The following is a 25,686-nucleotide window of genomic DNA, read 5'->3' on the forward strand; positions in this document are numbered from 1 at the left end:
TTTAGAATCTTGTCATACAAACTATCAAATCTTACTGTTAGAGAATGACTGAACTAAAGGGTGGGTTTTTTTGGAGAGAGGGTTGCTAAGCTGGAATGGGGTTGAAATCAGACTGTCTTGAAATGCAAGAACCCTTAGTACTGTATTGAACGGTGTAAACAGCAGCTGCTGCTGCAGGCTCTGCATTGCCACAGCCAGGTATCATGCTGTGGACACGGTGAGAGTTGTCCCATTCGGCACGGTCAGGTCTACTCTAAATTTGTTGATATGTGGACCAAAATGTCTGTTACCAACTCAATATGCAGGGAAGAGTTTAAATGCAACCCACAGCAGCAAACTACTGCCTGGGAGACTAGCACTGTGGTTTTGAAAAATGGCTAACTGAAAGGAGAATTATCTCAAAGGGGTCTGACAGTTCTGAAAGCTCATCAGTGAGATAGTAAGAAAATGCTAAAAAGAATAGAACCATCTTAATTAGGTTCCCAACTCGGGAGAGAGCTCCTTGGTGAGATCCTATCTCTGCAGTGAGAAGAATGCAAATAGACTGAGGCAGACTTAAGTTTACAGCAGCTAAGGTGGGGCCTGCAGCATCCTTTATCTTCACAGCTTGTCAGCCCAAATAATTTACCTAAAAATAGCTGCCTGAAGTTGAGCTTTGAATGTAAAAACCTTTTGCCCCTAACACAGAGAATCTCGGCAATTTCACCAAACGTTAGTCTTCACCTAGAGCAGGACAAGACTCCAGCTACATGTTTAATCTCTTGAAACAGCTGCAGTACCTTGCAGACAGAGTCAGAAATTTGTTTCTGTGCTTCTTTCCTCATGGAGGACAGCTCTATATGTAGAATTGGCACCTAATGACCTTGTTTGTTTTGTGCGATTATTTCCCTGAAGGGTTCCCCTGTCAGTATCTGTCTGTTCTCCCTTGCCAAATATTTTACCCTGTGAACTCTTTGGAACAGGGACTCTGTTGTGGATATGTTTGTCATTTGTGTCACATGTTAGAATCCCAGTCTGTGACTGAGGTACTGGAGAGTTGTCATAGTTCAAATAATCTCTTTTGCAAGGAAAAAGTGATAAATGTGGTGCTGTGTGTCAAACAATTAAATAAGGTTCTTGGAAAGCTTTTTCTCTACTAACATGTTGGTTAGTGTATGCACATGGTACCTTTCAGCTAAAGGAGGAAATCCTTTTACTGAAATTCTGCCATCCTCTGTTTCCCCAGAGGAAACTGAAATTGAATTCAATTCAAAAAATTGAAGCCATTTTTTTAAGAACTTCTATTTTTCTGATTTTAGTATCAAGGGCTTTTGAGAAATGTATAAAGGTAGGTGTAACTTCTGGTATACCTAGGAGAGATGGCAAGGTGCCAGTGCCTTGCCTGCCCTCCCTGACACTATCTGTCTTTCCTGACTACAGCTTTATATAGTCAGTGGCAAATACGGGGCAGCTACAGACCGCTGCAGGAAAACAGTAGGCAAGATGTAAAGGGATCTGCAGTGAACAGGCTCTGGTAACTACCTGGTTGACTGATGGAGGAGTTCAGCCTGTGGGCTGTAATATGTTGAGACAGAATTCTGAATTCAGAGTTGAGGTGCTCATGAAAATGTTCTTGTTCCATCTGGGAGACTGGATCTCCTTCCTCCTGTATGCACGCGGAGGGGGAAGCAAGTTTTCAGACAGTTTCAGGAAGATGCTTTTCTGTTTTGTCCCCTGGACCAGCAAAAGCATGACTCTTCTCACTCCTGTGTCTTTTTCCCCGTATCCCGGTTTTCCCTTGATTACTGCTCCTGTCCTGTGCTCACTCTGTTCTGGCTTATAAGGAGTTAAGAGGTGGGAACTGTTTGGAGGAGGAGGCGGTGTCCTACAGGCAAAAACTGAATGTACTGCCACTGCCTGATGCCATTTAGCTGTGTCTGCAGTAGATGCCTTGTTGACATCAGCAAAAAAGTGATGCCTATGACAAAATCCGGATTGTAGCACAGCTATCCCTTAAGCGCAAGTGTGCAGACCCTGCCACGTAGCGGGAACCTGGAAGGCAGAACTCAAGTAAGGGCTGAGATGTAAAGTCACAGCAGTGCCTTGCTACCGCCTTGGAGCTCTGCTCGGAGCTCCGTGTGCCCCACCGCACTGACAGGTTGGTGCCCAAACGGTAGTGAGTACATGTGGTGGAAACTGATGCCGTTGTATGTAGCAGAATTTAGCTTCATTCCCGAGTTCCTCGTTTTGAAAAATTAGGAAGTTCCTCAGAAAGACTTCTAAACTGGCAGAGAGCTGGTTTAGGATGCAAAGTCAAACATGCAGAATTGAGGAGCTCTCAGTGTATTATGGCTAATTGTGACAACTGTTTTGCATCCTGTGTGCTTACTGTTGACCACAGGTCATCTTTTTTTGTTTGACCTCTGCCTCATTTGGCTGCAAAGTGCTCATGCGGCAGAGGCACAACTGGGGTGACTGGCGCAGCTGTGCTCCTGGCACCTCCTGTCCGTGGAGCCTTTCACTATGCAGCTTCTATTTAATTTTGTAAATTTTTTTTTGCAGGGGTATTCATAGAACATTGCTATATAAAGATGTGCAGCTGTATTTTTTATATCTATCTATCTATCTATCTACGTATATAATACTTGAGTATTATTTATCCATATGGGTACAGTACACAGAGCTAAAGCTGTCCTTGGAAAAGCCTTGTAAAACGTTATGATTTCTTATTCTTCATATTTTATTAGGACCTTCTCTATATTCTCAGTCATAGTCTTTATAAACTATAACATGCCAGCCTTTTTCCTGTTTTTAGCACCCTCCTTGGTCTGTGGGTGAAGCAACAGAACTGGAGGAACTTCAAAGGGAAAAGACATGCAGGAAAACTTACTCAGGCAGAAAGTAGTGTCTGTACAGTTAAGTCTGCATCTCAGCTTCTCGCCAGTCTAAATAACCTGTAAATGACTGTCAAGCAGTTGCGGAGAGATGGATGTTAATCCCTGCTTCTCCATCTTTTGACACAAAAGGGACCCTTTCTGTCTAGATGGGCAGGACTGTGCCAGAAAAGTGCAGGGCTTCCACCTGGGCTGATGATTTTCCTAGTACTTTGCCCATGGGCTTGCACATAGGGGACAGTTGTTCTGAGGGACCAGAACTGAGCTGATAAAGGCAGGGCTGCTCCAAAGCACCTGAACAGTAAAGCACACTTTGCTGCAGGTCATGTTATGGTCACCACCACCGAGTCCGCCCTGGTTTTATCCTGGCCCCTTCACAGACTGGTGCCATGCATAGGAACCAAAGTTGTACCTCCACGCTTGACCCTTGGCTTCCAGCGTAGAATTTTTTGTGGTTTTGGAAGGCAGCTGCAGGTGAAATGCATGAATGTGTATGGAGAGAGCGGCTGGCTCTCCAGGAACCTTGACTGGGGATCCGCAGAGAGGACTTGAGCTCTGGTGATGTTTGGATGGGCAGGAGCTTGTGGCTCTGGTTTACTTTCCTGGTGCTGCGTAGTCGAAGAGCAGACTGAGCCCTTGGTTTCTGTCTCCCATTCACAGCCAAGATCCCTCCCCCCCCCTTGCTGCTCACTCAGTGGAGACATGTGAGGAGGAAAGGATGCTGTTAAACTGCACTTTGCTCCAGTACTTGGCACATCCTTTGCAGTATCGGCGGTTTTCTGAGCAGAGATGCTGCCTGCCTCCAAACTGATGCAGTGATTCCCTATTGCTCCCCTTGAAAGGAGCTGGAATCATAACCTAGAGAGTGAGCGAGTGATACGGCTGCTGCACAGAGAGCGACTGCAAGGAAGAAAATTGGAGAGACTGGAATATGTGCCTGCCTCAGCAGCACTGCAGTGGTAAAGCCACTGACTGACTACATGCAGGTTACTGTTCTTTATGCATTGCTACGGAGAACCCAGAAGTCGAGATGAAATGCATCACCCTCCTTTTCCACTGCTTCTCTATTGTCATTATGCATTAATTGCTGAGATTTATTTTCCTTCCTGTGGCTGACTGCGTGCATCTCTTCTCATACTGCAGGAGAGACAGTGAGGAGAGAGCACAGCAGCAGCCTGGTGTCCTGTCCCACAAGGAGGATTCTGCATGATGTGCCAATGCAGTCAGGGGCTGCTGCAGTGGTGCACAGAACCTCTGGAACAGCTGGATTTAGGATTATTAATGCTTTATAAAGGCGTCCCAGGCTCCATCTAGCAATTAGCTGGAGACATCGGCTGCCCTTTGGGGCTTGCTGACTGCTTTCTATTTTCCTCTCATTACTGGTTTCACACTCATCTGGGTCGACAGCATCTGAGCTAGGGGAAGGACTTTCTTGGCCAGAAATTGGAGGGTGCTCCGTGGAAAGTGCAGGTCTGAGCTCTGGAGGGAACTGCAGTCTGACCGGCCATGGCTCAAGCAGCTAAGCAGCTGAAGAAAATCAAAGATATTGAAGCTCAAGCTCTGCAGGAGCAGAGGGAGAAGGAAGAATCCAATCGCAAGCGCAGGAACCGCTCTCGGGACCGGAAGAAAAAGGTCAGTGGCACTGGGGCAAGCAGCCCTATATCCAGATGCCTGCGCTTGTGGCAGTGAGCGCTGTTTGCATTTGGGGGGGTGGGGGGGTGGGGAAGATGGCAGGGGAGCAGTTTAGTCCCTGTACATATCTACCTGCAGTCAGTGCAAGAAAGTCTTCCAAACAGAGGACAACTTTTGGGGCCAGAAATCTGTGAGGGGGAGGTATAAAAAAGCCTGGTGAAGGGAGAAAGGAAGTGAGGGGTTTGTCAAGGCAGCTGAAGAATCTCATTCAGCCCAGGAACAGTTTTGATCTCCACAATAAAATTGCTGGCTTCTAGCTTCATGCAGTTTCCCAGAGTTGCTCTGTGTTTGCAGAGCAAAAGGGCAAGAGACCCCCACCCCACTTCTCTAGAGAAGAAGTGGTTTTGATGTCCTCTCCATACCCTGCTTGATCTCTGCCAGAACACTGAAATCAGGGTACAGCAGGAGCAGACCACCAACAGAGAAAGCAGTTTTGTGCAGGGGACTGTGAGCTCTGCTGCTGCTTAGGTCAGGCTGTGTTTGTGAGGGGGATACAGGTCATCCCTCCCAGAAAAGGCAGGTTATTTGCTGGGAGCAGGTGAGTGGGGGGATCAGGAGAAGAGGTGCCTTTCCCCTCTACTGACACAGACATGCTGGAGCCTTGGGTTCGTCAGCTTTCCAAGCTGTAGCTCCTCTCTGGAAAGTCACTGTCAGTTTTTTCTTGGCACCAGCTTCCTGCAGGAGCAGGCATGTTGCTGAGAAAGCTTTGCTACCCCTTGAAGACCTCTCAAACTGTTCTTCTCACAGCAGGGCCTGAGGATGTATGTGCTATGCACCAACGCAGAGAGGCAGTGAGGAGAGAGGTGAAACCAAGGGTAATCAAGGATATCTGTGACAGGAGGTTGCAATACAGTGATGTCTTAGGTGGGCTTCTCCTCTGCCTTTAGCAAAAGACTTAGAGACTTCTTGTGTGCCCCCTCTGAGCAAAAACCTCACAGCAAAGCTCTACTGCTTGGAGCATCTCAATAGCTGTGTCCTGAGTCTTGCTGAGATGCTGGGGAGAGGCACTGCTAACCAGCCCTCAGGCTTTTATTCTTCCTGCCACGCGGCTGATTCAGGCTGTCTGGGCTAGTCCCGGACACTGCAATTCCTAGATTTCATTCATCACGGTTTCTGGTGAGGGCTCGCTTTGTGAGTCTTAGAGAAAACCATCCTCTTCCCTTCTGCCTCCTCACTGCACACCCCCCCCCCCCAAAGCACAGTGTATGTGTATCTTGGTGATGGCTTGGGACATCCAGAGATACCTGCAAAGTGTCTGGACTTCCTCATGTGGAAGGTACTGGAGAGGGCAGCTCCTTGTGAAAGACCGAGTTGCGCTTGCTGCCAAGACAAATGGTGACAGAAGCCGTGGAGCTGGAGAAGCACCACTGAACATACCCAGAGGGGTCTGCTTCCCTGGGGTGGGACAGACCTTAGAGCGGTAAACAGGCCTTTGGGACGGTCACAGCATGGGGTGCAGAGCAAGGTCTGCTTGCAGGAATCGACAGGGCTCTGGTGGCTGAGGGGGAGGTGATCTTCAGCTATCCCTTCCTGAGTGATGAATCCAGGGAACATGCCGGCAAGGGACGCCTGCCTGGGTGGGCTCGGTGGCTGCCGTCAGGGTGGGCAGATCTCCTGTTCACCCTCCTGTTCCTCTTGGGACCAAAGCTGGGCGTCAGCATGTTTGCTTTTCTCAATGCCAAGACATCTGACCAGGGCAGCCCAGGCGGGGTCTGTGTCTGCAGAAAGCAGCTGATTAGGGGATCAGTGAGCACATTCAGGACAGATGTGAAGTCTGCAGACAGCAGCTAGGAAGTTTGGTGTGGGGTCTTTTAGCTGCCACGGTTTCACGCCAAAGGCTGCTTTCTTCAATGGAAGCTGCTTACCGCATGCAGGCCCGAGGCTTTTCCCTGCAGGACCTCTTAACTCCAGGCTGACGGAGCAGCTTGTCTCTGACATTGCCAGAGGGCTGTAAAGGGGCTCCGATGAGAAGAACCACCAAACCAGGAGATTTTGCTATTAGGCCAGATCTCTCTTCCTAATCCCTGCCCCCAGAGCCTGAGTGTCTCCAGTGGTAGTGGCTTACTGTGCAAGTCTCCTTGGTGCCAGGCTGAGGGCTGCCAGAATGCGTTGGAGTTTCTCATTCTGTTTTGGCTGCAGCATTTGTGGGGGGTTAAACTGTGCCAGCCCGGGTGTCTGTTAGTGCCCTGTGAGTCTGCATGAGAGTCACATCACATCTGTGTGAAAGACATCTCTTTCAAACGGCTCCTGCACCAGCCGCTGGATTGGGCTGAACCCTCTGTTGTGTCACTGGGTCCTTCTGCTCCTCCGCCTGTGCCTGTCAGTTGTCTCCTGCTCCGTGTACAGATACAGGCTCTTTTGGGTAGAGACTGTTTATTTGCTCTGTGTTTGTACAGTGCAGGATATTGGTGTCTTGATTTTTGATTGAGCCCACCATGCGCCGCTGCAATGCAAGTTGTTAGCAGAGGGGTAACCTGTGATCCAAGGAAGTGCTAGCATGATATGAAGCAGTGGAGATGGCCAGAGGAAGGAGGTGATGGCCCAAGAACAAGTTTCTTCCTGCATCCATGCAAACTGATGTTACATCTTGGGGGATGAGAGCTTTGTATCCTTTAGTGTTCCCAGGCATTTTTGTGTGGTTGTGTGTCTCGTGAACTGCATGGTTCAGACCTGCAAGTACCTTGTGTCCTGTGATACCTGCAGGCAGTGGGGTTTTGTTATTTAATACTGTGTTGTGCAAAACCCTTCTCCTTGGACCATAGTTATTTTTGTTGCTTTTTAGTTTCCATGGTAATTTCTTGGCTTTTGTATTAAGTGCATGTAACAAGAACCTGATTGACCTTGTACTGTCCATTTTCATGTTGCATGCCTCTCATTTGTCTCTCAGCACGGGGGCAGACCAAGTGTATACCCTTGTTGCTCCTCCGGTGTTCTCTGCCCCCAGCCTTTGTAACTCAGACAATGAGAGCTGATGTTCAATGTGACAAGGGCTGCACCAAGAATTTAAGGAACAGTATCTTGTCACTCACCTTTGCTCTCTGTGCAGCCTAGCCGCACTTGCATTTTGGGCCGAGCTGTCCATTAAACACCCAGACATGTCCTGAGGAGTGCTCCTGCTCTGGGCTCTGCAGCATGGCTGGAGGTTGCCTCTGTCTGAGGATGGCACCAGGGTGCCCGGCAAGCATTCAGTAGTCCTGTCCATTCCCACATTTAGTGCAAGTGCTGTACTGTGAGGCATTATGGGGTCTAGGATACTGTGTTGGTGGCTTTTCAGGATGCCCTGCTGACAGGCGGGTATGGCAGAGAGCAGCCCCTGAGCAAAGGAGGGTGTGAACTGGAGAACAGAACTTCATTGCTATTAGAGAATTTGCCAAGGATCATCTGGGTTGGTTTCTTGCTATTCCTGCCGCAGTATCCTAGCTTCAAATCTCCGTACATTTTACTTAGATGGCCAGTTCACAGGAGATCAGAGCCACTTGGCTGTAGCTGCTAGGCTGCTTGTGGAGTCTCTGATGTGGCCAGCTGCACTGATAGGCAAGTGGTGACAGACAGTAGCCATATCTGTGCTTTGGATGCAGCACGCTCTCACTTTTTTTCTTGTGGTTGGTTCTGGGAGGTAGCAGTGGTCCAGAATGCTTCCTTCCACTGTAGGTGTGCTGTGGTCAGGCTGCCTCAAGAGGCAGAACGCCTTTGCTTGGAAGTCACGCAGAGCACCTAAAAGTTACAGTCCTGCCTTCTGCAGGATTTGTAGGATCGTAGAATCATTTAAGTTGGAAAAGACCTTTGAGATCATCAAGTCCAACTGTTAACCTAAGACCATCACCAAACCATGTTGCTAAGCACTGTATCTACATGTTTTTTAAGCACCTTCAGGGATGGTGACTCCACCACCTCCCTGGGCAGCCTGTTCCAGTGTGTGACCACCCTTTCAGTGAAGAAATTTTTCCTAATATCCAATCTAAACCTTCCCTGCTGCAGCTTAAGGCCGTTTCCTCTTGTCCTGTTGCTTGTTATCTGGGAGAATAGACCAACCCCTCCCTGGCCACAGCCCCCTGCCAGGCAGCTGCAGAGAGCAATCAGGTGCCTCCACGAGCCTCCACCTCTCCGGACTAAGTGCCCTCGGTTCCCTCAGCTGCTTCTTGTAAGACTTGACCTCCAGCCCCTTCCCCAGCTCTGTTGCCCATCTCTGGACACGCTCCAGCACCTCAGTGTCCCTCTTGCAGCGAGGGGCCCGAAACTCAACCCAGGATTTGAGCTGTAGCCACACCAGCACCACGCATAGGGGGACGATCACTGTCCTGGTCCTGCTGGCCACACTGTTTCGGACACAAGGCAGGATGATGTTGGCCACCTGGGCACACTGCTGGCTCATGTTCAGCCGGCCATCAACATGGACCCCCAGGTCTTTTTCTGCCAGGGAATTAGTGGGATTAGTGGGGAGCAGCACAAAACATTGTGAGGATGTGACATTTCGGCGCAATTTGTGAGGTTGGTCTGTAACTTATTATGTGAACACACTGTTATTGAGTCCTTTTGGAGCTGCATGTGGCTTGTTGTTGTGGTTATATATCAAAGGTTTATATATTAAAGGTAGAAAATGGACCCAATCCCTTCATCTCACACAATGCAGTCTTGAAAGGTAAAAGAAAATTATTCCTTGTAAGAAACTCTGCATAAAACTCCCTGCCTTTTTTCTAGTTGTCTGTTTCCTGGAAGCAGCACACAGACCAGTTTGAGGGTTCATGACTGTCCACAGTACAGGCTGGCACCCATCCTTGGTGCAGTGTTTCCTCTGCATGCTGCAGCAGGAAATATTTTAGTGCTCGCTATTGCACGCTGAAATACATCCCAGCAAGAAAGTCTGGGAGGGTGCTTCAGAGAAGGTAAACAAGAAATTTGTGAGAGAGGGTTTGAAATAGGTGGGAAAGAGAGAGGGGTGTTTCTGTTGGGTAGGAGCTGTGGCAGAGAAAGTTTTCCACCAGCTTGAATGAAGTGGTGGGAAAGGGCAAAGGGAGCACAGAGGATTGAACAATCCCTTTCGTATTCTCAAGTGCGGATAAGGAATAAATGTGAAGATAACCAGCCGACATCAACTGTCAGGAGAAACTCCAAGCTGGGGTGTATGAGGTGAGTTGGGAGGGGGACTAGGTCCTGGATAGGCAGCTCTGAGAAGGCTGAGGTGACTTGGAGGATACTAATGAGAATGTTTTTGCATGACAGAAATTTTGCATGCTTAGGAAGCTAGTGAAGTGTGGGAAGCAGAGCAAGCTATGTAGGGTTTGGAGCAACAGCCACAAGCGCAAACAGACAGAGGAGCAGTTACAGATGATTCCTTAGCAGGACAATCGAATGGTCACATAGGATGTCTACGCGCTTGTGCTTGTTATGTGACAAGCAGAAGAGCTCATTCACCTGCTGTTCACTGATGAGCTGTATCAGGGTGGAACTTAAGTCCAGGCTTAGGATCCCTGACATGGAAAATCCAGGCACCTCTGTCATAATCATGCAATAAGCACATGAGAAACTGGGGTGAGAAATCACTGCTGGAGTGGTACCAAGGAGAAGCCACTGGGGCTATTCTGTCTGCTTGCCTGCCACCCTTTTCAAAGGCTGTCACTAAGCAGCAGCCTTCAGCTTGTGCTGGGTTTAGAGGGACTGCAGAGGAGAGTATGATGGACAGAAGGAGAGCGAAGGATTTCAGCAGACCTAGGCTGCAGATAGCTCAGAACATCCCCAGAATAATTGGACCTCCGAGCACCATTGTATACTCCTCCCATAGATGTCTGGCCTGGTACAGTTGCTGGATTGGGCTACCTGGATTCTTGCATTCCATGGCAGTAGATCCTGCCAAAGACGTGATGTGGCTGTCAGGCACCCAGGGCTTCACTGGCTGCTGGGAGCTGTGTTGGTATCTAACCTGCAAGAAGCTGGAGCTCATCAGCAAGGGAAAGGACCATGCCACCTGCAGAGTCTCAGAGCAAAAAGCTGTTTTGTCTCCTTTCTCTGCCTGCTTCTAGAGCAATAGCTCCAGCTGCAACTTCTGTTGTCTCCCACTGCAAGTTTTGTCAGTTCCATCAGCCAAAACTCATCCTGTGTCTCCTTGCATTGCAAGAGCGATGGCTATGCACACACCTTCCCTGAGAAGGTAACCAGCCTGTGGTGTGGCACAGCATTGAAGAAGGCACCTTAGGACCAGGTGAGATCAGCACTAGGTAAGGCCATGAGGACATCGAATGCTGCAGCTAGGCTCCAGCTGTCGGCAGCAGCTCCTTGTAGCCAGGATTGGCTGTCTGGCCTCCAGTACTCTCTGTCGGAGGCACTTTTTCTGCAAAGGAATTGATACCATCTGCCTGGGGCATGATGCTACTGTGCAGTGGCAGGGAGAAGGGGCATGGGATGTCAGGACAGCCAGTGCCTTTGAGACTCAAGGAAACCCTAGCTTTTACCACTCTGAAAGTAACCAGAAGGACAACAAATTCTAGACAACAAATTAAATGGTGTGACTAGGAATAGGCTCAGCTGTGAGCTATCTAGCTGTTAGGTAGGCTTTCAAAAGGATTTTTCAAATCACAGGACCATCTTAAATCTTCCTGTGGGTTGTGTGTGTGCTAGGTTCAAAGCAGCAGTACGGTGTCAAATCTTTTCTGCTGTAAATGTCCAACGTGTAAAGCTAGGAAGGTGTTTTGTATACACGGCTGCTGGCAAATTGTGGCAAAGCACAAGCTCCTTTACAGGTGATCCAGTGCACTGAGGGATGGAGAAATTGTGGAGGATTTGCACCCCACCTCCGCCCAGCATGCCAAAATGGAACTGCTTTGTGTGACTACAAGGTAACTGTGACCCTCCAAGCTTTGTCAAGGTTGTTGGGGCAGCAAGTCCCATCAGGATTTGGGGAGGATTGCGTCAGCTGGCTGCACTGTCAGGAGATTCAGACCTCTGATTCATAGAAGCTTCATAAATATTTAGTTCTTGCTTTAGGCTGTGTTGGGAAGTACAGGGGCTGTGTGTGACCATGACTTCCTCTGATGCTGTTTATCTGACCTACCACTGGGGTCCTGTAGAAATGGAAATGCTGTCAAGATTAGAAAAAGCATCAGCACTATGATGTATCGTACTGCTCTGTCTGAGGCCTGTGAGGGGGCATTTGCCACTGAGGTTTCCCCTCCGTCTCTCCCTGTGTCTCTCTGATATGGAGTCAGCCGGAAGAAAAGGGGCTATTTCAAACTTACCTTTGACTAAACTCTGTCCAATTTCACTCGCCACTGCTCACAATCACCCTCTAGCAATTTTCTGTTAGGTTGTGATGCAGCATGCACTGGTTATAATGGGAGCATCTGTGCTCCCAGCCCTTGTGTTTTCTTTCCAGTGTTTGCATTAAGTATGGGGGAGGGATGGCAGAGGACAGTGCACAGTGTATTTGTGTGCAGGAAGGAAAACAGCAATGCAGAAATTATACTGATCTCAATGTTCCTTCACAGTGGGAAGGTTACAGGAGTTTCTGGCTGAGCACGATTTGTTGCAATGGGCACAGACCAAGAGCTCTCTCATATGGCCCAATTAAAGAAATCAGACCATTTATACGGTAGCAGTTCCTCTCTGGTGTTTACTTTTTTATTCTTTCACTCTCTACCTTGCCCTTTGCAGAATGTGGTGCCAAGAGAGCCTGGTCTTTCAGATAATGTGAGCTAATATATAATGAACCGTGTTTGACTTGGGAAGTCCATCCCTTTCCCAGTAAATAGTTGTCCGCAAGTACTAAAGTGAGTTGTAAGTGAGGAACAGCTTGTACAGTACTTAGCCAGCAAGGCATTTTAGAGCCTGTGACTGTGTCCTTTCCTGACATTTCCAGGCAGGAGGGAAATGCAGCACTGTGATGGGAGGGGGGAGTGGCTGTCGGGGAGAACATGAGCAGAATACAGGCATCTGGATGTAAAGGATGTCAGGTCAGAGCAGACCCTGCTGCTGCAGGGATTTGCTGATGGGGGAGGAGGTGCTGAGGGGAAGCTGGTGCCATTCTGCACTGCTGCTCTGCAGGCTCTTAAATTATTCAGGTAATAATGGAATCTATGTGGCTTGGTGAGCCCACCAGTTATCAAGGTACTGAAATGATGTGGGCAATGTCTGAAACCCTGTAACATTCAGAAATCTGTTTTGGGAGCAAGTTCTTTCAACTGTGCCCTATCCTCAGTGCCTGGTTCTGTGGCCAAGGTGTCTGCCTGAGCAGGATTCGTGCTGTGTACAGGCAGTGACCCCAGTCTAGAGCAGGTGCCTTCCAGAGGATAAGCAGCAAAGGACAGTGCCTTTTGTGGAAGCCCTGTGGGGCTGTTTGTTCACAGTGGGAAGCTGCCTGTAGTGTGCTGAAGCTGAGGTGCAGCAAGCTAGATCTGAGCTCAAAGGAAAGCAGCTTTACAGAGTGCTAAAATTAGAAGTTTAGTCTGAATTATGCTAATTTGTTTTAATTGTCTAAGTATGTCAAGGTTCTTCAGGAATGTACCCTCTCTGTGCTGGTCTGGAAAGGTGCAGCATCACTGAGAGGCATGATGGAAGGATAGGTCAAGGATTGCAGAGATTTCTGGGTTCCCTGCCTTAATTATATCTCTCTAGCAGTCCTCACCTCCAACTCTCAAAATGCTATGAGGGGACATTCTGAAAACATTAACCCTGGCTTGGATAGAGCATCCTTGTTAAAATCTTAGGTGAGTAGAGGGCAGCCTCCTGGGTGCAGGGAAGTTCCTGACACCTTCTCTCTATAAGGGGACTGTTCAGTATGGCAGAACCATCTGAAAGTTCACATTTCCTTTCACAGCTGAACTATATCATGTTTTGCACCACAATGCTGCAAACAGCAGCAAAATTCAAGCTCATATGCAAACCAAGTTTTGCTGACTGGGTGAAACATTAAGCCAGAGCCATACATGTCTGTGTAGGGGCTGCAAATGTAGGGGACAATGTTGAATCTATGACTTCAAAACGTTGCAGCCTCAGTGGAAAATCTACAGCAGAAACAGAGCAGCAGGTATTCACTTAAGTGTCTTGGGAGGTGGAGGGAGAGAATGCAGCAGCAGGAGAGTATTTAGAAAACAAATGACGTTTCTATATTTACACAGAGATGAAGAAAGGAGAGAGTGTGCATGCGCGTGCGTGTGTGTGTGTGTCTGGGTCACTGAGAACAAGACTGAGCAAAAAGGTACTGCAGCAAGACAAGCAGAAATGAAGGCTGTGGCCCTTCATTGCACTGCGTGACAGGAGTTTTCAGGGCTTGTAGCATGCATTCATGTGCATACGTTGGACCTTTTAAATGAGAAATGCAGAGAACAGAGTACTGAAAGCCTTTGCAGAGTATAAACTATGTTAGATTTTTAACTACTCCGATGGCCTCTGCAAAGGAATAGTAAATATTTTGACCTTTTTGCAGTGTAATTTGTCCAGAAAACTAAGGTTTCCAGATACTTTGCAGGAAATGCATAGTGTATTCATAGTCCGTTTAGTTCTGTCATGATGCCATGCCTGGAATGGGGAGCATTGTGTCTTTCCCAGGACTTGCTGATTGCGGCACAAAGCAAAGAATAAGATAAATGCTATGAGAATGTGCTGTTCCGGTGGGTGAGACAGACAGGTGTGGGGTGAACTAAGGACAGTTTCAGCTTTAACAGTGTACTTCCCAACTTGCACAGAGCATGTCTGAACACAGGAATGATGCTGCCCCTTTCTGTGGCTGCCCCCATGAGCGCTGCGCAGTTATCTGGCTGCCGGCCACAGGCAGCAAAGACACTGACCTGTCAATATATGGCTGCTCCAGCTAGATCTCGTTCCAGTTCTACCCCTGTGTCATGTGGAGCTTTCATGTACCTTGAGGCAGTACAGATGCCTGGCATCCTAGTGCACTGAGGGTCTGTCATCTGTTTTAAGGGACATACTGGGAAAGAGAAGAGGGTAGTATCTGCACCATCACCTCACAGGGACTAAGCTGTCTGCTCAGCTCTCAGATCAACGGAACCAGCCAGTGGTCACACAGGATCTCAGAGCCTTGTCTTGGGTGAGTGTGGTGGGAAATGCTGTACTAGGCTTTCCAAGCATTTGACCCTTCCATTGCCAAATGTGCTGCTGTTAAGTTCAGTGTTTTCTCAGATACTTCAGCAGCTTGCTCTCCTTCCTCTGTCACCAGCAGCAGGCACTGCCTCTGAGGCCTGACATCTGTGTCCTAGCGGGCCTACATTGCTCTGCATGGAGAAACTGTTCTGTTGAGCAGTAGATGTTAGTTTCTTCTATAGCTGTCCTGGTGTTGGACAATAGGCCAGCTTTAAGTTGCTAATTACAGGTTAGCTGTAGTGAATTGCACTCGGAGACCTTGGAATCTCTTGTGCTAATAGGGAGGGTCCTGGGCAATGTCATCCTGGGCATGTACCATCAACCTGCTAGCTCTTCTGGTCTAGCAGCCTTCTCGGTAAAAAGCCGGTGGGGTTCTTGTGGTGAGGTTGTTGTGCTGTTTCCTGGAGTATGCCTTGGCTGTAATCCTGGAGGTATATAGCCTGCTCTGCTGTGTGCCTGGTCTCTCTGACTCAGGAGATTGCAAAAAGATTCTTGCACTGGTGCTTTAGATGGACACTAACATGACTGGCTTTGCTGTTGGAACTGGAGAGTTCAAAACAAGCCAGTCCATTTTGCTTCATTGTTCTTGATAATCTTTTAAAAACAAAGTGAAGCTGGTGTTATCAGAATGTGGAAAGATTCAGAAACTTGCAGCCTTTTTAACACCTTGTATTAGTTGGCTGAGAGAAGCAGAATCTTAAAGTGCAACATACCAAAACTGTGAAAATATATTGCAACACAATGAAAATTCTTACAAGTCAGTTGTCCGTCTTTTTGTAGGTGTCATGCAAGCTGTAGTGATGGAGCAGAGAAATGGCTGCTTTGGGCTGTACCTTGCTTCTGCTGGATAGCATCTGTCAGAGCTTTAGGCAGAGATGAGACGCCAGCCAAGCTCTTCCATTCATCTGAATGGAAGGATGGGTGTGGTGGTGGGCATGGTGAAGGGAATAAAAGGGATCTTCCTTTGGGCTGCCTGGCGATCAGCTGTACTCTGTTGATGACTGAACTGTGAGCTTTTACTGTGTGATGTAATCGTATGCACACCTCTTGCTTCTCTAGGTTCTTACTCTGCTGTTTGAACCGTAACATTCTACTGTAAATTATTTTCATGGATTTGGTTATAGTAGTAAATAGTGTGTTCTTAAACAAGATGCTGAATTTCAATAATCTACTGTCCTTGTGAATCTCTGCATGGAGTTTCTCTTGGTTTTGAATGTTGGGTTTTATTCTCTCTTTCCCCCTCCCATTTGCTTTGTTGTGGGCGAAAGTACTCGAGCTGGCAGTGGGCATGGGAAGTGGAGCATAGGGTGGTGGCATGCCAGAGTTCTCAGAAAGGGAAAATGTACCTAATTAGCTTTTGATGTTGGACATGCTTTTAGTGCAGTGGGGAGTGTTATGGTTCTGCTTCCCATCTTTAATGTTGAAACAGAATTTCTATTCGTGGGCCACTGTCTTTGGCATGGGTGTATTTCAGCTCTAGTAGATGCCTGGATGGGGTCTGTATTTGGCCTTGCAGGCTGTAGTTTTCTAAGCTTTTCCATTCTCCAGATCTTTTCCTGGCAGAATCATCTCAGTTCACAGTGACAGTAGGTTTGGTCCAAGACAGAATTGTTCAGTGGAGCGTGGCATGGCAGTTCTTTTCACACGCAGCTTGGATGTGCCACTGCACTGATGCATAGCAACGTGCTCCTGTTAAAAGAGCAGCATGATGGTCAGCAGGCTGACCCCCTTTCTGTGGGTGCTGGGAAAAATGCTTCTTGTCAAGACCACTGTCACATGGCTGCAGAGCTGAGATTGCAGTAAGAGGAGCTGCAGTATCACAGGACAGAAGTATAAAATATCTGCTGCCCATCAGTACTGTATCAGCAAAACTTCTCAAAACCTGTGAACTCATCCCTGCCAATGGTGAAATACACCTCTCAGACCTGCCAGAGGAGTTCTCCAAGGCCAGAAGCAGCTCAATAAGACACAGACAAGATCACCCTCTCTCCATCCGAAATGTGAGGCAGCAGCATTTGCTGTCTCCTGACAACATCCCAGCATGGATCAGCAGCACTTCCCTGGGGGGCCTCTCAATACACTGCATGGCACCATCGTCAGCAGGAGCAGAGGGGTCACACGAGGGACATTTATGCTGTCTTTTTTGTACTGTGGGTAAATTGCAGATATTTGGGCAGAGAAGCTGGCATCTTTCCCTAATTCGCTTTGCCTTAGAGTCATACTTTGGAGCTAAAAGTACTGTGAGGACACTTGGAGCAAGCTGATCCAGAGGCTCTGCTCACAGCTGCAGTAGTGAAGTGACTTCTTCATGAAGCTTGGAGGTAAGGTCCATTCACTGGGAAGGAGCATTACATATTGGGAACTTTAGTCTGAAGAGACTTCATCTCTGCAGAGGTGGTGCGTTTTGTCCATTTAACGCTGGAAATAAACAGTGTTGCACACAAAGCGGCAGAATGGAGGGTGCCCAGTAATAACATATGAGCCTGTAGTTTGCTCTTGACAGAAAGAATCTGTTGTAACATACTGGGAGGAAAAAGTAGAGCTCAGCAGAGGAAGAAACTTCAGAGTTTCCTTTATTGTCTTTGTGAGATTTCAGGGGAAAAAATAAACAAAGCAAGTAACATGCTTTTTGTCCTCTTTCTGGAGCTGTAGCCACTGTAGTTAGCTCCCCACCCTCAAGGTGTCTGCTGTTTCCTGCTGAGCTTTGCCAGCAGATTACTGGGATAATGTTAGGCTTGTTTAATGATGAAAAGTGCCTGGGAAATATGCATGTATCATTTTTATGTTTGTATTAAAAGAGGTACATGACATGCCAGTGATGTGATTGGGAGCTGCCAGGAGACAACAGAGATTCAAGGAATCTCTCTGGGTGCCCAGCCATGAAAAGAGGGACCTCGTTTTGGCTATGTTTTCAAAGACCAACATGAACAAACACGCATACAAACATGTTGTTTGGAGGATGTTGAAGAGCCACTAAGGGTTGCAAAGAGGTAGGAGAGCAGACTGTGATGCTGGAGGCTTCCAGCAGGCCCACATTCCAGAACACGGTCAGCAGTTAAGGCAGCAAAGCAGCTGTAATGAAACCGGTGTGCTCTCATGTCTCTGCCACAGTTGGCATCCTGGCCAAAACACGTTTCTCAGCCTCGGCCTGCTGGCAGGTGAATATGGTTCCTCTTTTCTTTTGAAAAGAACTTGAGCAAGCCAAAAGATGAAATAATTAATAGGTTTTCTTTAATTCCATTCACAGGCCAGCACAGCCAGGGTATTCACTCAGCTATATACTCAGCAGGTACTTAAGACTCCCCCTATACTCCAAGTTAAAAGGAGGAAATCTGAAGGTTTTAGGTTGAATTACCTTTATGAGCCTGGTATTCGACATCCTCTATAGTTGCTGGCAAAGGTCCTGTGATGCTTTTCCACAGAGAGAGAGAGAGAGAACACATGCATGCACACACATGCGTGGATTGACTCCTCTGTTCAGCCAAAATCTTTCTCAGGTGATAGCATTCTGCTTCCTTCAAGTCCCTTGTTTCTCCAGTTCCTGGGATTCTCTCTACCGTTTCTGTGTCTGCTGAAGGCTGCCTCCTCTTACTCTGGGCATGGAAACACTAGTTTTAGTGAGAGGGTGAATGAATGCAAGGGAAACTTTGCAACTGTGGTATAGGCTGAGTCTTGAAAGTGGTGGAAATGGCAGAGTGCAGGATATGAACGTTCTCTCTGTAGGAGATGGCTACAGGTTTCTGTGTTTCATATTGTAAATTCTGCCAGGACTCTAGCATAAAACCCCCTCAAATGTTTTAAATCTCACATTTCAGACCACCTTGGATTGTACTGAACCACCCTAACGTGGTAGATCAGTAGGGCACGTGGTACGCAGGGGTCAGTATCTAATATTTTCTGGCACTGACAGCATTGTTTTTTTGCAAAGCCTCAGGGAATCCTAGTGCTAAATGCTACAAGAGTATTCATTTTTTGAGGGTAAGTAATTGTGCAGTCCTTCTGAGCTTGGAGGTTTCCTTGCAATGCAGGGGACCTTTGTGAGCTGCTGGAGATGGGATCAAGCAGCCTGCTCTTCCCGTGGTTTGTACAGCCTGTTTGTCATCTAGAACCAACTTCCTCCCTCCCTGCCCATGATGCAGTGGAAGATGGGGACAGCATTATGCTGCACGTTACTTGGGTCTGTTGGCTTTTCTGTGCCCTGTAACAGCCCTCCCTGATTCCTCACTCACTGCTCTGTGGCACTCTTCTGGTGCTCAGCTGCCGGTACTGGCTGCTGGCACTGATAACTGGGAGTAACAGCATCTCATTTTTGAACCTTTGGGGGGGAAGATTTTTTATTAATAACCCGAATAACCCCGTGAAACAGCAGCTTGTCTGATGTTAAATATTAAACTCCACTAAGCGGGTGAGCTGGAGCACAGAAACAGCAGCATGCTGGCAATGATTTGCTATGGCAGGAGATGGCAGCGGTGCCTGCCAGTGTGCATTAATCCTTGCTCCTTGGAGAGTCTTCCATCTTCAGGGCAGTCAGGTGCTCCTCCATGCAGCTCTCCAGCTTCTGAATGGCATTTTGCATGCTTTAAACAGATCAGCACATCAAAGGCTGGCGGATCCTCTCTCTGGCGTTGCCATGGCAGCAGCAGCTGAGAGGATTTGGATGTTTCTGAGATGGGATTTTGTTGCTGGGTGTGTTGGGGCTCTTCACATACCTGTGCCTACTGTCATCACCGACTTGAGCGTGCCTGGTGCTGCCAGTGGCATGTGCATCTCTTGCTGTGTAATGGGATTGTCTGCCCCAGTTTAGGGGTGCTGTGATGCAGACCTCTGCATCGGACTGCTCATCTCAGCTCCCTCTAGTCTGGGAGAAAAGGAGGGAGTCCTTCCCATGCTGCACCACACGTGGAAGTAGGTCAGCTGAATTATACCCTTAGAAATGCTTGTTTCTCTCCACTGGCTCTCAAGGGAGCCCAGACAGTAAGCTCTGCTTCAGCAGTTGACTCTGTAGGTGCCTGACACTGTTACGGTGAGTCTGTCCTCAGTACGCCTGCCCCAGGTGCCTCTTCTGTCCCCTGCAGCTCTGCACATGCAGGATACAGTGGATTTCCAGGAGTGAACATAAAGCTGAGCTTTAAACGTTATGAAAATATGACTTGAGTCTGGCTGGGCAGCCCAATACAGCAGCATGATCAAGGGGTCTTCTGCTGGGTCTTGTCAAGCTGTGTTTCCTTGGTAAAATGCCCCATCCTTATTGTGTGCTGTGAAATTGCCCTTGAGAATTTAGTGCTGGTTTGTGAGCATTTCTCTTTTGGGTGATCCTGGCATCTCCAGCCAGTGTCTGCTGAGGGGACAGGCACATGTGTGATTTATTCTGACAAGCACATAGCAAATGTCCTTTTGGGGGTGTGGTGGTGGACGCTCAGGAACAGCTGGGTGGTTTGATGTAGGAAAGCAGGTAATTCAGAGCACCCTGCCTTCTCCTTGTGCTGCCACAGCATAGACAACCAACCGTCAGTCTTGTGGTCTCAGTGCTGTTGGCCACTGCAGACTAAAGGAGGTGATGAGGTGGTAGTAATAATGCTGTACCATGGTTTGTCATGAGTGTGACAAACTGTCAAGTTCCTGTGCAATCACCTGAATTACTTACAAACTCATCTGCAACAAAAGGTGCTTTCTGTTTTCATTGCCTCTGTGTACACAGTATTAACTTTACTTCCTCAAGGCTAGGCTAGACTCCCTAATGGGGCTGGGTCTCAGTGCTTCTGCAGGCAGGGGCAGTCCAACAGATATATCTGTTTTCTACATAATATCTCTGAAATTATGCTCTTGAAGTAGAAGGTATCTTTACCTGTGGTAGCGGGGCTTGGAACTAGATGACCTTCAAGGTCCCTTCCGACCCAAGCCATTTTATGATTCTATGGTAAATGCAAAAAAGTGCATTTTGATTGCTCATCTCTGAGAATCAGGTAAAGTTCCTGTCTCCAGAGCTATGGCAGCCTACACTAGCTGTAGCCTATAAAACAGGCTTGTCTTAGGGCATAACTGGACTTTTTCAATAGCAGTTTCCTGCAGAAGGTCTAACTGAGGATCTGGGGTATGTCTGGTGTGTGTGTGCAGGGGTCTTCTCTCAGGAGCAACTTATTGCAGCATGTCACAGTATTTTCCCAGACTGTATTAACATTGTCACAGCTCTGACCTGTGCCTGCAGGTGCAAGACAGAGGAGCTGGGGTTCACATCAGAGAAGTAGGAAGGCAGGCAAAAGGATGTTGTTGACAGCAGTGGAGCAAAGACCATGAAAGTCATTATAAGAAATTTAATTTTCTCTTTGTGCATTTACTCTGAGCTAATTTTGCTGCCAGGCTGCAGGAGACCTGTGGGAGATTTTTCTGTAGCATGGCTTTACAGGAGCACTTTGGGGTTCTCCACTGCTGCCTGGCTGGTGACTTGCCAATGTCTGTTCCCTAAACTCTGCCTGGTCCTGCTCTGCAATGCAGAATTGGGTGCTGGACTGAGAGCAAGAGCTGTCATCCACTGCTGACATGCACAAGTTTTCCAGAGTTCATATCAGGGTAAGCTGATCCAGGAACCACTGTCCTCTGGTCCCATTTTTGCTCCCTTTCACTTCCACCTGTGCTTTAGTGCCCTGCCTCTAAGATCACAGAATCATGGACTCACAGAATGGTTTGGGTTGGAAGGAATCTTTAAAGATCATCTGGTCCAGCCACCCCTGACATGGGTAAGGACATCTTTCACTACATTGGGTTGCTCAAAGCCCTGTCCAACCTGACCTTTAATACTTCCAGTGATGGGCCATCCAGGGATTCCCTAGGCAAAATGAGGGTAGTTGAGTGAATATTTTCAGTCTGTATTACTCCACTGGCTCAGAAGCAGATTAAAACGTGAAAGAGTGTGTGATGTCCTTCCTTGCCACTCTCTATTCAGGCTGCCTGCATTTACAGGTAGTACTGGGGTGGCTCCTAGCGAGGGTTACAAGCTGATGCTGGGTTTCAGTGCATTCTGGAAGGATGGGCAAAGCACAGGGACTAGCTTCTGCCAGCCCTGAGAGCAGACTGCTCCTTATTGCTGTGCTGATGGCATCTCACAACCGGGAGAGCAGTGGAGTGAACAGATGTCTTCAGGCTACTTCCCGTGCTGCTGCTGTGTCCTTGCAGTTACCCTGTGTCCTCCTGGGCAGGCAAGCCTAATGTGTTTGCTGGAGCAGTTGGAAGGGCCTCAATACAGCATTGTTGATGCTCTGGGAAGCTGGATTAGCCTCTGTAGGTGCTGAATTAGACTCCTGAATGTCTCAGTAGGAGGAAATTTCAACCAAGTGTGACTCTGAGAGCCAAGCCTGCTGTCCTGAACTCCCCACAGCCAGGGGACTCCAGGACATGTCCTGGTCTGTCTGATGCATGCTCTCGCTGCAGTAAACTGCAAAAGGTCTGAATCCTGCCTGGGGTAGCAACGGGGGATGTTGACAGAGGCAGCATGCCCAGAAATCTGAAAGCTTGTTCCCATCTCTGTATGTATAGGTCTATAGGCACACTAGGCTGCAGGGGCAAGTGTGAACCCCAAGCAGGCTGCCTTGGGAGCGGCCGCAGAAGGGCTAGCTTTGCAGAGGCCTGTTTGACTCCTTGGTTAAGAAGGGGTTTGTGAGTTTGTGTGCGATGTGTAACTACACATGTCATCAGGATTCCTCCATCTTTTCTCATCATCATGCCTTTCTCTGAACTTGACCACTGGCCTCTTTTGGAGCTCAGTTTCACAATCCGTGTACCACGAGGTCTTTGCTGTATCAGGCTCACAGTATCCGTCTCTTGAGACTGTTTAGAGAGCCCTTTCCTGACAATGGTGATCCCTGATCTTTTCCTCTGAAGTAAAACATGGAATTTCTTCTCTGATTGATGTTGCTGCCTGGGCAGAACCTGCAAATGGTCCCACTACCCTGCTGGTAGTTCAAAAGCATTTGCCTGATGTTGCAAGAAAAAGGCTGCTGTTCCAGGAGCTCAGAGCTTGTTTTCCAGCATTTGGATGACATTTGAAGAAGAGAACAGTAAATCATTTGCTAAGCGAGTTGCAGGAAAAATCTCCCCTATTTTCTTTGGTCTACCCACACTGTGGAGCTGCATTTTTACATTACATGTTGAAGAAGGAATGGTGGGGACTGGGTTAGGGAAACAGTGGTAAGAGAAACTGTTTGTGTGTGAGCTCTGTGACTTCTAAACAAGAGTTGCTGAAGTGAGGCTGGTAGGGTAGGTTTGTTGGAGAGATTTTGGAAGAGCCCTCTGTGGCACTGGTGGGGGCTCGCACTGGTGTGGGTACCTAAGTGCTGCAGCACAGAGGTTTAGCCTTCCCAGTGCAGTGTCTTACGTTATCTTAAGAAGTAGGTAAATGAGCCATTGTGAAGCTGTCACAAATATGTCAGGGCCAGTTCCTGGCTGCTGTGTTGTAGAGGGCACAGTTAATGTGTCCAGTGATAGAACAGTTTTGTCTGTACCTGTGCTATAGCGATGGTGACTGCTGGAAGCTTTGTCCTCCTGGGAGAAAGTTCACTTTCAACAGTAAACACCCACACGTCTCCTGTGTGGTAGCTGACAGAGCTTTGAGGGGCAGGTTCCAGAAAGGCTTTGTTCCCAAATTTTTACTGCTGAGGCCAGGGAAAAGTGCTGATTCTGCAGACATTCAGTGAAAAAGCTCCACTGGGAGAAGTGAAATAGTTGATCTCCTTCAATTTTAGAACAACAGTGAGATTCCTGTTAGCTCTGCTACGTCAGTGGAGCTCTGTCCTCACTCTTATTCCTCAGAATCGTTCACTTTGCAAAGCAGCGTACGAGTGAGTATTTCTGGGACTCTGCTTCTCTCCTCCAGAGGCATCTTATGTAATTGAATTAGACCTTAGGAAAAGGTGAAATCATCCTAAATGCTGATCAGTGAGAGCAAGGCTGTGGGCATACAACAGAAATGTGCACATCTCTTCTGAATCATTACTTACCCTCAAATGGAACTCCATGGGTATGAAGTTTTCAAGATTTTCTGCAGATCTGCCAAGCTATTCTTCAGAGCATTGCAGTAACTGGTGAAAGGTGCAGGCTGTTGTACTGTGAGCAGGATGCAGTGGTGCAGGCTGTTGTTCTTGCTGTAATGTTTATATCAGATTGTCCAAGCATTGAAAGTATGGGGTGAGGTCTGAGTTCTTGCTCTCCTGCTCGATGCTCAGCAGCAGAGCAGATTTCTTTCCAAGAGGAGCAGAGTGCAGCCTGCCAGGTGGGGACCATGCATTCATCTGCTTTCGCAGGAGGTCAGTCTGCATTGCCTCCAGGCATGTACTGCAGCCAAGTGCTGAATAGCTCTTCATTTTGAGATCCCCAAATAGGCATAACATTTACGCATCTCAGTGGGTCTGTGATCTTGCAGGACCAATGGATCCAACAGGATCAATAGCTGGGGTGGATTAACTGCAGCCTGATAAGGGGCTTGTTAAGTCTTTCAGATTGGTACCTGCCTGAGTGAAAGCAGGAATCTGCACCATAAGCAGTAATTAAGAAGTGATTTGCCCTTGGCCCATATTGTGGGCATAATGCCAAAATATGAGTTCCCAGAACCAGGATTTTTCAGATTCATGCTGTTAGGTGATGCTTTTTTGCTCTCAGAGCTGCCTGGTCTCCAACACGGGGAAAAACAGCGGTGGTTAATCCTGTGGGTGAGATGTCTTCTGTCCCACTGGATAGGAGAGCTGGATGCAGAGGTTGCTGAACACTTTCTGTCCATGCAGAAACCTTCTTTGAAGCCAGGATAGCACAGAACTAAGCCATAGCATAAACAACGGGCCATGAATATTCCTTTCCTTTGGGAGCTCTGAAACCCTTTCATGTCTTCGTCCTGTGAATCTGACTTCCTGATTTTTTGTGCCTGAATGAGTACAGATAAGATAAATTGGTGTGATGAAATTTTCAGTTGCCTTGCCTAGCTCATCCAAATAATGAGCAAAAAGAATACCTTATGACTCATGTCATAAGATGTCGGAGAGGCACATACCATGAGGCTGTCTTTTCTGCTTAGTATGCGTGCAGGGGGGGGTAAAGGACTGCTAGACATCCCGATTTGGGGCTCAGACTACTTCCTCTCCAGGAACTAAACTGTGGTTATGATGGCACAAGGCAGCTGTCTCTTAGAGTAAGAGAGCAGGCTACTTCATCTCCAAAATCATGCCTTTGAAGGCAATAGTGCACATTTCAAGAAACACAATGTGAAGAACATCTATTCATTTTGTATTTCTGGATTGCCTTTGAGAATCTCACAACTCAAACAGTTTTGAACTGATGGATGATGACCATGAAATGGTTTCTTAGACCAGGGGTGTGATGGGTCGTACTGAGCTTTGCAAACCCAGTCCACCAGATTTCTTGCCAAGTTTTCATTTGTCCCATGCTTCTGGGTGCTGGTTTTTAGAACAATTTGGGGAGAAGTACTTGTAAATTGCCCCCCCCCCCCCCCCCGCCCCCCCCAATAGAGGAGATGGAGAGGGAACTAGGGAGAGAGCAAGGGCTGGAAAATCTGTGCATAGCAAATCTTTCTCCCTCTCCCACCACATAACAACACAGAGCTCCTCCTCTGACAGAAGCTGAAGAGCAGGTGTCAGTGTGCACCTTTCACATGCTTCCTCTGTTGCTCACAGCTGATGATTCCAGCACTTTGGAAGCTGAGGGATTAGCCACTTGAGAGGTGACGCACCAGCAGCTCCTGTGGACTTCCTGTGAAATTATGCATCACTGTGCCAGAAGCCATAAATGCCACAGGAAAGCAAGCTTCAGCCTTGCTGTGCTCAGAGGACTGCCTGCTCTGAGCTGCAGAGCACCCAGTTCAGCACTGCAGAGCATTGTTATCTGCTTATTTATGCCTGCATCATTGCTGTTCTCTCTTAACAGGAGGAATCAGCCTGACAGTGACACTGTTTTTCATCCCAGCTCTCTCCTTGAGTGAGTCTGAGTACCTTCTGTTATCCATGGTTGGGCAGCAGTGGCAAAATTGCTAAGG

At 47.9% G+C, this 25,686-nt stretch overlaps 1 protein-coding gene across 2 annotated transcripts in view; it reads left to right on the forward strand.

Annotated features, from left to right (window-relative positions):
* Window positions 1–4,364: 4,364 nt before the first annotated feature.
* Window positions 4,365–25,686, forward strand: part of ANK1 (ankyrin 1) — a 66,392-nt gene continuing 45,070 nt past the window's right edge. For both annotated transcript variants that reach the window (XM_055696024.1, XM_055696030.1), the window contains exon 1: window positions 4,365–4,505. In XM_055696024.1, the coding sequence (XP_055551999.1) occupies window positions 4,380–4,505 (126 nt within the window). In that variant the 5' untranslated portion in view covers window positions 4,365–4,379. The remainder of the gene's footprint in view (window positions 4,506–25,686) is intronic.

This window comes from Falco cherrug, chromosome 18 (assembly GCF_023634085.1).
Source record: "Falco cherrug isolate bFalChe1 chromosome 18, bFalChe1.pri, whole genome shotgun sequence".
Taxonomy (NCBI): Eukaryota; Metazoa; Chordata; class Aves; order Falconiformes; family Falconidae; genus Falco; species Falco cherrug.